This window comes from Pelmatolapia mariae, linkage group LG7 (assembly GCF_036321145.2).
Source record: "Pelmatolapia mariae isolate MD_Pm_ZW linkage group LG7, Pm_UMD_F_2, whole genome shotgun sequence".
NCBI classification, from domain to species: domain Eukaryota; kingdom Metazoa; phylum Chordata; class Actinopteri; order Cichliformes; family Cichlidae; genus Pelmatolapia; species Pelmatolapia mariae.
In genome coordinates, this window is record NC_086233.1 from 48619454 (window position 1) to 48634781 (window position 15328).

Genomic DNA, 15328 nt, shown 5'->3' on the forward strand with positions numbered 1-15328 from the left:
GCACAAACAAATTATTCTAAACAAATAAATTTCTCTTTTTAGATAGACATTCAAATATAAATACTGTTATCATTATTGCAGATTTACATTTGAATACTTACGGGATGCTTCCGAGCAGGTGGACGTGTCTTCCTCTGCAGTGTCCTCCTCATCCTCCTCCTCATTCTCTCCAACCTCTGGCCCCTCCACCTCCGGGTTGGGTTCCACCCATCGTCCAGGCATGAGGCTGGCCGAGTCATAGGAGTTACACAGGGGTCCAACAATGTGGGTGATGAAGGATTCCTGGAGTTTGGCCAGCTGTGGGGCTGCTCGATCCATGAAAGGGCTGATAGGAAGGCCAAGGCTGGACTCCTCATCACCCTACACAAAGTATAAGCCATTTAGATATAAAATTATCGCCAGTTAATTTCATATTATTCTACAGGAAATGAGTAATTGTGGTTAGCATAAGCATAACTGATTCTACTGATTCTGAGTCTACATGATAATTTAGGTCACTGAGATTGGGTTTCACTGAAGGGAAACCAGGTGGAATAACTGATGGCAGAGGTCAAATTTTCCAGTACACCACAACAGTGACCTGTCAACACAAGAGCAGGACCTCTCCTAAATGGAATGCAGCCATAATTAATATATTTATCCCACTTTAAAGAAGAGAAACATAGTCACCCTCTTCTGTATTTTCTTTCCTGTACGTAAACTTCTGGATTTCAGGCATGATTGATTTTTTGCTCCCCTTAATTCCTCCTTCATTTAATCCCTCTGACATATTGAGAAAGTAATCGAAGTGCTCCTTCTGAGAGCTGCTATTGTGTGAGGAGCTGTCATAACTCCATGACAGGACTATTGTATCTTTTCAGTCACATATTGTACATTTTAATTTTACATTGTATCTACATATAAGAGAAGAACAGTGGAGACAGCTGGGGTATCTTGTAGTTTTGTTTAAAAAAAAAACCTAATGATTCATATATGCTGTAGGCCTTATGTATGCTTAGCTTCGTTGTCATTGTAATAATATCATATGTAATCATGGCCTATTTTTTTTGGGTCCTGCAGTACCAAACAGAATCTATTTTTGCCTTTAGTCTAAACCCACCCACAGTGAATTTTTGTTACAGTATTTAGGCTTGGCACACATCTCAGCTAATTGCTTCTGGGTCAAGAAGAATATGCTCAAGCCCTTATCTTGACTACGGTTACTAGGTAACGACACACCCTGCGCATTATGTGCCTCTGAATTTTTTGGGAGGAGAGGCACAGAGAGCAAAAGCTCTACAGGATATTTGCGTTCATCACCACGTCTAGCAGCACTGTCCTTTTAGTTGTTTTGTATGCGGTGATGCTAGCACAGCTGAAATTCATGTCAGATCAGAGTTTTTGGTTTCACCTGAAATTTCAACTCCATAAAAGAAAAGAAAGAAAAGAAAATAACCAGCAAAACAATACATCTCAATACTTCCCAGCTGTCACAGAGCAAGAGGTAGAGGGTTACACCCTGGACATAGTTGCTAAGCTGTTGCACGGCTAACACAGAGAGAGAGACAACCATTACACTCACATCTACAGCCAATTTAGAATCACTAATTAACCTGACCCCACTAACTGCATGTCTTTGCACTGTGGAAGGAAGCTGGAGTACCTGGAGAGATCCTAAACATGCAAAACTCCACACAGAAAGGCCCAGATGGTAGATTCAAACCCAGGACTTTCTTGCTGTGAGCCAACAGAGTCAACCACCAGGCTCAAACGGGCTCAAACACTCAAGTGTTTTTGAAACAGGATGTGTGTCAGTGTGTGCCTGTTTGTCTATGTCTATGTGTCAGGTCAGTCTTAAACTCCCCCTCTCTCTGAGAAAAGCTCAAGCTCGACCGGGTTTGGGGCCTATTTACCCGCGACACACTCCCTGCCAGTGGCTGGTGCCCCCACCAGTGAATTGCTGGTTCTCGGTGTCTGGGGCTGGATACTCCGGTGTGTACTGGCTCGCTCCTGGTGGCTGCTTTGCGGGGCGTGGGCCCTGTTCTTCTACTCTATTTTTCTCTCCCTTCTGCTCCTTCTGTTAATTTCTTCCCCAACTTCATTTTCTTTTACTTTTTCTTTTCTTATAGGCCCCCAGTCTTGTCTGTTATGGCTCTTTATCAGTCTACTCAATCCGCTGGTGAAGTATTACAAGTTGTCACAAGTATTCAGGGAGTTGGCAGAGGCCACAGGTAAATACTCATGGTTTCCTGTCAGCTTCTCCTACCTTTATATGTATCTTTTAGTGTGTGCTTTCTTACCCCCCTGTAGGCGTAAATGTGAGAGTAAATGGTTGTCTGTCTCTATGTAACAATCTTGCGATAGACTGGGGACCTGTCCAGGATGTACCCTGCCTCTCCCCCTATGACGGCTGGGACAGGCTCCAGGCCCCTGGGACAGCCGAGTTAGATAAGCAAAAGAAAATGGATGGATGGATGCTTGCCAAAACTAACAACAAAAGCTGACTTCTTGGAGAGCATCTGGCAATATAATAGATTGGTGTGTATGCCCCAGGTACGACTGAAGTTCATAAAGGAGATGGACCAAAGGCCCTAGATGTGAAACAAAGAACAGCAAAGAATGACTTCTACACAATGTACAGATATAAATCTACAGTATTATAAATACTGTGCCACTGCATGGGGAACGCCTCAACTTTTACAAACTAAACAGAGCACAATAGTGTCATGAAAGGGAAGTTGGGATAAATGAAAATTCAGGCGCATACATGAGGAGGCAGTTAATGAAATTTTCTCCCAGCTATGAGTTTGTATTAATTTAGACAGCATCTGCTCACTGTCATTATATAACGCTTCTGTTTAGGATACTGTAATGACAGGGAAAACCGGATCTCAGAGCTCCTCCTCCCCTCGTTGTATCCTCTTTTATGTGAGTCCAACTGTTAATAAATTCCATCAAATTGAAGATCTGTCCGAGATCCAGTCATTTTATAAAACTCATTTGGTTTTGTGTTGCAATCTTTCTGCTCTGTGGGAACAGAGGCTTTCTAGTCTATAGTGTATAGTATGACACTTGGGGTTGGTTACCAAGGCAACTAGGAATCCTTGCTATAGCTGTTATTCATTCATATCCGGGAAGACGTCACACACAACATACATGCTGTCCTTTCCTCGGGCCTTTGTAATTTGACTCTCATGGCCAATTTTTACAAATATTACATGTATTTATTTATTTTATGTCTAACAGGATTGTGTTTTCTTTCATGGTTCTTTGATAAAGTGCTATCCTGGAAATAGATTGCTATTTATTTGTAAATCAGAAGGAATCTTTTTGAAGAAAGAGTATGTTACTGTATGCTAACCCGGTCAGCTTTCCTGGCTGGTTGACTGCTAGTTTATTTTTTGCATAATTTCCACTTTCCCATGTTGTCAGACTCATTGCTGACATCACTGCTGTAGTCCAATCATCTTTCTGCCTGCCTTCTGTCAACCAGTGAGCCTCCATCCTCCATTACCTTGGCCTCCAATAACACTGTGAGAAATCTTGAAGTCGTTGTATGTTCTTCAATATCTCTAAAATTAGAAACATCCTTTTTCAGAGTGAAGCTGAAAAACTAGTTCATGAATTTATTACTTGTAGGCTGGACGACTGTAATTCGTTCTTATCAGACTGTCCTAAAAACTCCCTTCACTTGATCCAAAATGCTGCAGTAAGAATACTGACAGGACTAGAAAGAGAGAGCATATTTCTCCCATATTATTATCAATGGCTCCTTGTTAAATCCAGAATCAAATTTAAAATCCCTCTCATCACATCGTCCCTCCACCTTTGCTGTTGCAGAATTAAAGCCATTCATTTCAATTCAAGATTAGTTAGAGTTCAGTTCTCTCCTAAAATATCTCCTCTGTTTCATACAACAATATTGTAAAGGCCGTTAGTTAAACATTCCATCATCTCTTCTCTTCATTATAGGGCTTTAAAGACCTGCATTTCCAGATTCGGGAACAGTTTCTATTCAACAGCCAAAAATGAACTCGGTTTTCCCCTCTCAGTATCTTTCCAAAAGCTCTAAGTCACTAGTTGCACAGAAATAGCACTTTAAAGCATTTAAATTCTTATAATATTTTTATCTTTTAAGTACATTGCTTTATAGATTGGATTTCTATAGTATTGCATTTTTTATTACATTTTTATTTTGTTTTGTTTTTAATTTATTGGGCATGTGTACAATGCAACTTTCTTTTGTTAAAGACAACAAATCTTATTGTATGTGTTGAATGTCATGACACTGAAGGTAGTTTAATTCTGAATCCGATTCTGAAGTATATCCTGTAAATTACATATAAATAAAAGCTAAATTGTTGCTGACATTGCTTCAACAATGTTATTTCAGTCTATCCAATCATAATCAGTTATTTACATATTATTATTATTATTATTATTATTATTATTATATAAATAATACATATTAATGCATAAAACCACCCAAATATTACTAAAAAGGTCATGGCTCAAAAGTTACACTGGTACTGGTATGATTAGTGTTATGAGAGAGTACTATGCTGTACTGTGTGGTGTCATGTTGGTGTGCAGGTGCACCCTGACCTTTAGGTAGCTGAGGTCTTAGGTCCCATAAAAGATGGTTCACAAACCTGTTCATAGAACTCATTGACAATGCCCTCTGTCCATTGCAGATGTAGCTCCTTGCACTTCAGAGGCCCATTTATATCAGCGAGTTTGATGCACATCTGGCAGACTAGCAACCTGTCATTCTCGTTAGACCAGTCGATACCTGTAGATGGATCATCACCTACCTGAGTGATTGACAGATAGACATGAAAGCATTAGCATATTCAAACATGTTATGTAAGCACAGCTATAATCCTCTGCTGAAAGTTTTCTGTTAACTATAGTTTACAGCATCAGTCCATTGGACTGAGGACGAAACAAACATATATAAGACTTAGGGTTATGTAGTTAAGCTAATACTGACATAACCCAATTCTTGTTGTGAAAGCTACTTACTATATAAACAATGCTTCAATAAGGTGCTTTAACCTATACAGAGCTTGAACATATTTCTAAGAAAAGCAGGACTCAACCATATATAAAGTTGATCTCAGCACTTTTTGAATGAATCGATTATTTCTAGTTAAGCTTAATGAGCTTCAGATCTAAAGAGGCTCAGGAAACAGAGGAAAGCTTGACGGCTACTTCACCCAAAGCTAATTCGCTTCCAGGAAGAGCAGAGCAGGGACTCTGAGAGACCTTACTGTTACTTTTGCTGCCAAACCAGCAACCTCAATGTTAGCTGACAGGCCTTGGCCATCGAGCAGCAACGCTGTAGTAGAACTCACAATAAGAGGAATGCGGACCCTCAAATCGAAAGCCAACACTGTGTCTGCACTCCAGTGAGTTCTTGAAAAGCTATGGGGTACTTTGTGTTGTTGACTTACATTGAGAGCACTGCAATGTATTGCACAAACAGATCTGCTCCTTGAAAACCACTTGACAGCTTCCTTTTCCTGAAGCGTTGTCCCAGTTTTTAAAAGAACTGATCTGTTAGGAAAGCATGTCTACAGAATATGTTTGATCCCAACTTTTCCAAGCAATTTATTACTTGGATATTTAATTGTAACAATAAACAGTAAAAAAAAATCAATTGTAAGCTGTTCATGTTATATTTGAAGACAGATATGCTCAACTCAATGTTTACACTGACTTAAAATGCTAAACTCCCTCTGAAGAGTTCTATAATTTGTCAAATGAATGTGAAACATTGAACAGGGATGTTTTTAGAATACCTTGGCATTGAACTCAGCTAGGAAGTCAAAATGCTTCTTCAGATCAGTGGCCAGTATGGCCTCAATGACCAGGAAACGGAAACGTTTGAACTCCACATGGTCCAGATTGACCAGGAAATTGTACTCTGGCTGTGACAGGAAGAGGTTCCAGGCTGCGGCAGCGTGGTGGTTTTCCAAAACTGAGCGGTCGTTGTAGAGCACCGCCTGTCAAACAAAACAAACCATAATTGTTAGACACTACTGACAGGAAAATTAAGGCCTACATTATTGCTCTCTGATAGACAAGCTACTCTTTCAGTATCATTATGTCATCATTGCTCAAAATTGGGTAATTTACTTAATACAATAATTTCTATGATTTCTTTTTATTGATAACACAATGTAGAACTAGACCAAACAGTAACATTTCTACTTGTAACCTGTAGACCTGTAAACAGTTATTCTAACTGTTGATTTGTTTGTTTTTTCAAGCAGGCTGACAGTGAAATAGATAAATAATCTATCGAATCATTATTCAGGTGAAAAAGAAAAAAAAAGGTGTGACAGTAAATCAAGTAAACAAACTTTTATTTAATCACATACTGTTGACCATGCTGTAGGCTGAATAGCATGAGCACCTGTGGGGCGCTGGTGGCCACGAGGAAAGCGTTTGTCCGCCCTGGGTGATCATAATCGTGCATGGCGGCAGCCACATAAAGAGCCATGAGCTCCAGAGCAGGTATGAGGCCTGAAAGGCAGCCATAACAATCTTCTGACACAGTGTAGGTCTTTGAAACCAGGAAGCCCATGTGACTGTGTGTTATTCCACTGTCGGAGTCTAGCCACAGGGGAGAAGACAAAGTGAGGAGGCTGAAGAGAAAGGTGGCAGAATTTACACAAGACACACACAACTGTACAGTACCTTCATCTGCACACACCTAAACACGCGCACGCACGTGCTCTGGAGCACAACACACAGAAACACACACACACACACACTTTAACGTTCAAATCCACTTATATGTGGATCAAAGGGATGGCCCTAGTAAGGCATACAAATGAGGTTATGGAAATATGGGTAAGAGGGAACTCTAATCTGCCTGCAATTTCATGCTGTTCTAGACTTCAAATAGTGTTTGGTATGCAAGTGCCAAAAGCCTGAGTAAGATAAGACCAACTTTGAGTGGGATAAGAACACACACTCCTGCAGGTTTGATACTTTGACATTAATGAGATGGCTGCAGGGGATTCAGGATAAAAAAAAAAAAAACTGACCTACATATAGAAAATCTTAAGCGCAAAAAAGTACAGTAGAGCAAACATTGTTCTTATTTAAAAACTTGACAACAAGTTTTGCATACTTTTATGGACTGATGGATACACATACACACCTGCAGGACATCAGCTGTCAGCATGCATGCGCTGATGGACATACCTGAGTCACTGGCAGAGCCGTGGTCAGTCATGAGGCTGGGCAGGCCAGGGACAGGCTGCGTGGTGAGGTACCAGACTGCGTGAAGCACATCTGTGGCATGGACCCTGTTGTGATCTGGATTAGAGAAGATAACAAGTCTGCTCAGTGTGTGTGATCTTCTCCACGAGGGTGCAGTGTTGGGCTGCTAATGTCTGTTCAATTAAACTTCAAGGCAGTGCAGAGTACTAATGCTGCATAGATTGCTCAACATTTCCATCTAGTGGCTGCTTTCATCCTTGCAACGAGTAATCTGAAGCAAAGTGAAAAGCAAAAGCAGGAAGATGCTCCAGCTTACATGGTATGTCTCTGTAACCATTCTCAAGGGCATGGAAGTAGTTCATGAATTCTTTTACGGGGATCTTAAAAGTCTGAAACAGGCCAGTGTCCTCAAAGAGCCTATAAGATACCTGAAAGATAAAAAAAATAAAATTATCAGACCCCATGGACATCACCAGATCCAGATATATTAAATATAACAAAAGTGTTCAATAAATGTGTAAAACTGAAAAATGTAATGAAAAAATATAAAAGACAGTGTTATAAATAGTAAAGTATGCTACTGTTTTGTAATATAAAATAATTTGTCACTTTGACACTCTGGCGGACCTGACTGAGGATTCGTCCACATTTCCCATTGGTCTTCTCTATCAAGGTGAAGATGGGGAAGTTCCAATTGTTCAGCTGACTCATCAGAGGTTCCAGGCCCTCCATTATTAAAGGCTCTGGTGCCAAGATTGGTTTGTCCTGCGTGAGTAACAAATGGTCAAAAGACGTAAAAACAATAAGGAAAATATTACATAAGGAGTACATGTTCCTGTTTTATTAGCAGTACTAATGTGACTGAGACAGCTGCTTTGGCCCGCCTTACCTCCGGAGGTATTAGTGCATGGAGGATGACATTCTGGGAGTTTTTTCCTTCTTCTGCATCATCCTCTGTATGTGCTACATCACTGCTGTCACTGTGGTTGGCTTCGTGGGTGCTGTCATAGTCTGATGACACAACCACTTGGTCCTCTGCTGGTGTAAGAAAAACAAAGAGATGTCACACTGCGGCCTCGGGAGAAAATCCACTGTTAATCTCCTTAAACTGATGCATATCACTAGGTTTCTTGGAGTATGTGGATTTACTTCTTCTCTATATCCACTTCCTTTAATCCTGGCTTGTTGTAATAGGTTATTTTCTGCAGGTCCCATAGAAAGTCACTGCTGCCTTCATTAACACTCAAAGATCCCCGATTGCTGCCTCTCACGTGACTGAAAGCAAGTTTTAATAGTGAGTCTGCTTGGAGGTGCTACTTTATAAAGCAGCACACTTAGTTCTTTCTACAGAAACTTATATGTGCTCATGTTGAGTGCTGCTCACAAACCTTAGGAGCAGTAGAATAAAAAACATTGTAGTACATTTTTAACAAGAATGAACGCTCTGCCCAGCTCAGCAACAACAAAAGAGCCAAAAGACCACAGAAGACAAAAAATGCACGATGACAGAATTATTTCCATAGTTAGAAAAAACTATTTCACAGCATTTAACTGAGTTGAGAGCACTCTCAATGAGGTAGGCGTATCATCGTCTACAATCAAGGTCTACAACCAAGAGACGCCTTCATAAATACAGAGGGTTTACAACAAAGTAAAAACCACTGGTTATGCTCAAGAACAAGAATTTCAGATGAACCCAAGATTAATGATTGGGAGGATAAAAATATGGTCGAGAGAAACAGCTCGTGATTTGAAGCATACCAAGCTATTTGTCAAACATGGTGGAGGCAGTGTTATGGGTTGGGATTTTATAGCTGCCAGTGGAACCGGGTCACTCATCGTTGTTGATGATGTGACTGCTGATACGAGCAGCAGGAGGAATTCTGATGTGTAGGGAGCTATATAGATTCAACGACCCAAACCATACTGCAAAAGCAACCCAAGAGGCAAAAAGGCAAAAAAACCCAAGTCAGTCATTTGCCAAGTCAGTCACCTGATCTCAGCCCAACAGAGCATGCTTTTCAGTTGTCAAATACAAAAGTTAATGCAGGAAGATCCACAAATAAGAAGCACCAGGTGTTCTCAATGAGGGAAGCAAGAATTTGGTGATGACCATGTGTTTTAGGCTTTATACATCCATTAATGTATAAAATTATGTTAATTTGTCCAGTTAATTTTGTGCCTCTTAAAATTCAGACTGTTTATGAAAATAGCTGTAATTATTAAACAGTTGATGAAAAGTGGTTGTTAAACCCCTTGAATTAATGCTGAAGTTTGCACTTCTATCACATTGTGACTGTTTGAATTCAAAACCACTGTGATGGTGTAGAAAGGCAAAACTACACACAAAAAAATTGTCTTTGTCCAACAAATTATGGGCCTAACTGTATTAGATACTGCAGAGGTAGTGTTCCTTTATCATCAACACAAACTCATTACTCGAGATAGTCATTTGTTTGGGGTTTTCTGTGAGTGTTTACTATATATATCAATCTCCCATATCAGCTGAGTGCAATGGAAACAAACAGTCTCAAAGAGAGAGAAAGAAAAGCGATTCAGTGTTTATGCCAGCAAACGTAACACAAACACTCTTCCCATGCTGCTTTACAGGAATGCTAGAAAGACTGGGGGCATACCTGAACGTGGTATCCTGTCTCCCTTGTCTAAAGAGCCCTCACCGTGGTTCAGTCTGATGTATGGTCTCCCACAACTGTAGAAAAGAGGGGATTCACTGTTAGTTAAATAAAAGAGAACTTTCTACTTATCTCAGATGTGCATTCCTAACTACTGCGTGTGGATATACTTGAGTTACAATCACACTCTAGTGACCTGTACCTTTTTGAGCAGATGACGATAACATGAAATGTTTATTCTTTTATTTGATTATTACCAGAATGCAAATAATTCCATGCCATTCACAGCAGTTCAAAGTTAACAGGCAAAACACACGGAAGATAAATACAGAATATATGTATTAGCCTATTAGTTTATCTGCGGCTCTGCTAAAGAAGTGTGAATATCGCCGTTCGCCACATCTGTCTTCGATGTGTAAACAGTCAGAAGAAGTTGTCAGGAAAGAAAAAAAAAAAGAACTTAATGGGGTTCCTACTGTGCAGCCCCCACACGAAAACAGCCGTTGCACACTTGCTTCAAGAAAATACGTAGTAATGAATCTAATGGATGCACACATTAACACAATGCAACTGGAATAAACAACAAAGCAAACTCCAAACGCTGGCATTGTTATGAATGATTCATTAGAAACTGAGCCCACCCTCTTTGAGATTTATGACAGACCAGTGTCGGCCGCAACAACAACTCACTTTCTCAGTCTCAGATAAAAACATTCCCATCTGATGACTGGCTTTATAAATCAAACAGCAAATGTTATCTTCTGTGGAAAGAACTGGCCTTTACTGGTCAGTTAGCTGTGTGACACCACGGGGAGCCTCCCAGACTTTTCCCAACAGATTTTCCGTGTTTCTCCACTGAGGCCACTGTCAGGCTGTAGGTGGTTCCAATTAAAATACCTCTCCCTAAATGTTGTAAAACCTGCCTACTCGGAGCAGGAAATGCCTGCCGTTAGAGCATGGTGTCACAGGGAGCACAAAGGCCTGTAGTGTGTCTATCTCCTCCTGATAAAGTGTTTCTGGAACACTTTTGAGCTGTACCCACCCAGCATAATGCTCCTAAGGCCCCAACAAAGGGAGTTCTGTTGTGTTTGTACGGCCAGGTTGGACCACTGTGTCTAATGCCTAGCAGGTGTGAAATATAAAATAGTTTGATAGTTTGGCGGTTGAACAGTTAGTACATTATTGTCAGGGGGGTCTGGGCAGGCACCAGCGCTTGGCTTAAAAGGTTTACTTTTAATGAAAGTTGAAGAACTGGCAGACACTTTTCCTATTCTGCTAATGCAGCAGAATAACCTCGGCTACTGACATTGAGCCTTGAGCACAAAATGTAAATAAGGAGGCCGGTCATTTTCAGTCGAGGAATCTGCCAATCATGTATCAAGTGGCTCTGCTTTTATCTCTCGCTCGCTCCCTCGCGCTCTCACTCACGCAGAAACTAACTACACATGATACACACTCCACTTTCAATTTGCTATCATTTTCTATGCTAGAAATAACATTTATATACCAGTAGTAAGAATTTACTTTGCCTTTTGGGAGAACGCAACTGTCAGCTGTAAACACATTTGCTGTGTGAAGTCAACAGACGCCATCCTATAGTGTGGTTTTATTGAGGAATTCAAAGTGGAATTTAGTTAAATTTAGCCAAAGGTTTTAAGGTTGCGGGGACTTTCTCTAATATAACGAAGTCGCTATCTGCAATTCTGTAACCTTAACCACGTAAAGATTGAAAAATATTTCTGTGTAGAGCGATGAGTCTTACAGAAAAATAAATGCACTGAGGGCTTCAAATCAGTTTCAATATGTGGTAGTGTGTAAATGATTATTCTACACAAGCTCATTGTTGGTCAGAACAAAAAAGAAATACAGTTTTTCCAAAATATCTCCCCTGTTTTCAAAAACAGAAAATTTAACATGCATCATACAGTGAATTTTAGCTTAAAAAATGACACACACTATATTTCAATCAACTAACCACACAACTTCTTTTGGTTCTTCTTAGTACAACTGCTCGTGCCCTTTTTTATTATGTCATTGTGCTTTAAAATCAGTTTTATGGATCGGGCTCAGTTTTGTCTCATCATAAAGATCAAAGTTGGTTTCTTGCCTTATAACATACATAATTTTCAAAGTCATAAAAATCTAAAGTCTTGTTCAGCAGACCAAAAATAAATTGCTCTTCATCTCTAAACCAAAAGACACTTGGCACTCACTTTGTAACTATGACGCTTAATCAAGCAAATGTAATTCAGTTTAAATAGCAGCCCTGCCTGCTTTGCTCATTTTTTAGGACTTCTGCTTGTATGGCCTGAGCCGTGCCGTAAGCTCCGGCTGGCCCCTGCCTGCTAACCTTTCTGCTGCAGATTTTTTACTCAGCCACTTGCAGCAGGTTGACAGATTACCTTTGGTTCAGAGCCACGACGGACAGTGCCAAAGCCACGATAAACACCGCAGCTATTATTTCTGCTTCCAGTAATCTACCTACTCTCGAGCCAGATGACGTGAAGAAGATAACAACACAGTGGCTGGGGCTGAGGGAAATGGAAGGCATTCAATTGGGCCCTTTAAACAGGGTCTATCTGATAAAAAAAAAAAAAGGTGATACTGTAGCTTTGAAGTTGGTGTTATTCCTTCTTAACAGTGTACGTCATTGAAGGCTGACATGATGGAAAAACGAGGGAGGGGGAAAAAAAGAAGCCTAATGTCCTAATTAAGATTGTGCAGATTTGATGATGGAGTAGAGAGAAGGCAATTGAAGCCATGTGTTCATTTTCGTCCAACCTCCCTTCCATGTGTTCGCTCTCTCTCCTTCCCTCTTTCCCAACACTCTGTGTGAGGATGTATCAGGAATGATTAGTGGTGGTGTGTCAGTGATGTGAAAGGAAATTCATAGGCTTCTGGTCTTGGCCAGACACTCTAACAAATACAGTTTAGAGTACATAAATTACCAAAAACACTCCTTATTACTCCCTAACATGTGTGATTTAGGTGTCAAAGCCTACTTGAGAAATGACGTGTTGGCAGGTTGCTGCTTGCTAAGAGACCATCAAAGGTCGGATCCCAAACACAGCAAGTTGTTTTCAGTCGGCATGGGCTCTGGTTAAGTGTCTTTCAGCTAAACACCGAAGCCTTACCAGCCCTATTTGATTATTTCAGGCATCTGGATAAGAGCTAGATGCCTACAACGCATTTAACTTAAGTGCTGTTCAGAAAAGAGCCCTCTCCACTGCTGTAAACGAAACCTGGAAAATCTCTGTTTTCCAATTGTTTCCGGACCGTGTGAGCCAGAAGAAGCAGCTGTATCTAAGAGTGCGAGTGTGTGAGTTAATTGTGGTGTTCTCGTGACTGGTGAGAGAACCAGGTGTTTGTTTACACTCAGTAAGTGGCCTTAGCTGGGGCATGCTGCTGGGCTGCGCTAAGATATAAGACCAGGCAATGGGGCTTTGTGTACAGAAGCTTTGTGTTCAAGTAACACACTGTCACTGTGCAAACAGGACCAAACACGACGCTGACAGGCGCAGGCTACGCAGGTCTTGGGAGGGCTGAAGGCACAAAAGAAAGCAGTGCAAAGAATTTAATGCAGTAAAAAAAAAGAACTTAAGGCTTTCTAATATAGATTGATTATTACAATAAGCCTCCACTCAGACATTTGTTAGAGCTTTTAAAAAGAGGTGCAAAGGTCCATTTTTGTAGAAAAATTTATACAATACAACACCTAACCCTAAATACTGTGAGCATCACTCTGACACCATATCAGCCAGGACTCCTTTGCAAAGTCTTTCCATAAGAATATGGGACTTGGGAATCACGCCACATGAACAAAGCTGGCACGTTGTTGGGATACAGGGATTCAAACACCAACAGTTAGGTCCAGAAATATTTGGACAACGACACATTTTTAACTGTTTTTGCCTCTTTACACCATCGCCGTGGATTTTAAGGTGTGATTGAAGTGCAGAGTTTCAGCTTTAATTCAAGGAGTTTAACAAAAATTTACCTTTTAGGTATTACAGTTATTTTTAGACATAGTCCTGAATATAATTTCAGGAATACTTATGGGCCTTTGGCAAAGAATTTCTAATGGGATCTCTGTTGGAATTAATTAATTAAGTAAGTAAAGAAAGCCAGTTTGGTCATGGAACACGAGTTTAACGACCACAAACTAAAATAAATACTGTGGGTATGTTTACCACGAGGTGAAGACACAGCATTGCTGACTAGACTTTTTCTCCAAGGTATAAAAAAATGTAAAAAACTACCTTGGAAACAGCACACATGTGGTTTTTATGGAAAACGCTTAGTTTTACAGTACGACCATTATCATTAGATAGCTTCACGCAACAAATCTTAAAGCAAAAAACTTAACAATACACAACTAAAGTCTGGCTGGCATCACTTACTAACGACAACATGGATGAAATCACTTGAGCCAGAGTACCCGCCCTCATTAGCCACGACTTGTACACCTGATTGAACATCGATGCCCTGAGATTGCTATTGTTTCATGCTACTATTAAAAAAAAAAATTAAAAAATTAAAAAAAATTTATATATATATATACATATAAATATATAAAAGAGCATTGCGGCTCTTCTGAAAGCATATTTTTTTAACCATCCACACAAAATGAGTTTCTAAATTCATCTGCGAGTGAAATAGGCCATGCAGTTGCAGAGTCATGCCTCATTTTACACCTGCAACATTTAGTCCAAACAATTGTTAAAATAGGTTTTGAGGGAGTTCGCAGAAGTAGCGAGGTCGCTTTTACCTGAAGCTTTGCTGACTGTAAGTATGTAAGTGAGCTGATTCAAATCTCTGCACTTGGAAGCTGTAATTTTGGGGAAAAAAAAATCTTCATGTATTAATTTGGGGTTTTGTTAGAATACGAGCCATAAATACATAGAGATACATTTACCGCTGCTCTTTATTTTTAACATGGGCTAATGAATGCTAATGAACAATGCAAAGGTTATCCTGAGCTGAAGTTGTATTCTCTGAATCTATGCTGGCAGTTTTCAGTGAATCTTAGAATCATCAGACGTAGCTGTCGTAAATTCTCCCACCTATTAATATTTCAGATATTAGATCAGACAAATGTTCTTATGCGGCATTTGAGAATTGCATATACACAAACCCTACTTTGCCCGTTGGTTGGTACACTACAGGAAACTGAGACACTGCTTTGGTATTTGCAGACAAATGCCACAAACTGGATGGAGAACTGAATAAGGTGGATGAAACACTAATAGACTCTTTCTTGTTGAGGCATATTTAATATTTTAAAATCACAGCGTATGTGCTGTCTAGTGCTGCTTTTGCGTCACAGAAATACTGTATGCATGAAAACTCATGCGAGCATGCACAGCTGAAAAATTTCAAGCTGAAACTCCTTTGAAATTCATTAAAAAAAAGCATAATTTCCCCTGCGCTGCTCTAAGATAATCCAAACATAATGTTACAGTAATCACAAAGTAATTGTA

At 40.0% G+C, this 15328-nt stretch overlaps 1 protein-coding gene across 3 annotated transcripts in view; it reads right to left on the reverse strand.

Annotated features, from left to right (window-relative positions):
• The window catches only part of LOC134631264 (cGMP-inhibited 3',5'-cyclic phosphodiesterase 3A-like), a 128276-nt gene that overhangs the window by 4327 nt on the left and 108621 nt on the right, over nt 1-15328 (reverse strand). For 2 of the 3 annotated variants that reach the window (XM_063479439.1, XM_063479437.1), the window contains exons 5-13: nt 9852-9925; nt 8105-8253; nt 7843-7980; nt 7532-7643; nt 7198-7311; nt 6401-6600; nt 5784-5987; nt 4632-4793; nt 102-360 (exon numbers count right to left, since the gene is read on the reverse strand). In XM_063479439.1, the coding sequence (XP_063335509.1) occupies nt 102-360; nt 4632-4793; nt 5784-5987; nt 6401-6600; nt 7198-7311; nt 7532-7643; nt 7843-7980; nt 8105-8253; nt 9852-9925 (1412 nt within the window). The remainder of the gene's footprint in view (nt 1-101; nt 361-4631; nt 4794-5783; nt 5988-6400; nt 6601-7197; nt 7312-7531; nt 7644-7842; nt 7981-8104; nt 8254-9851; nt 9926-15328) is intronic. The other variant, XM_063479438.1, reaches the window with a different exon arrangement.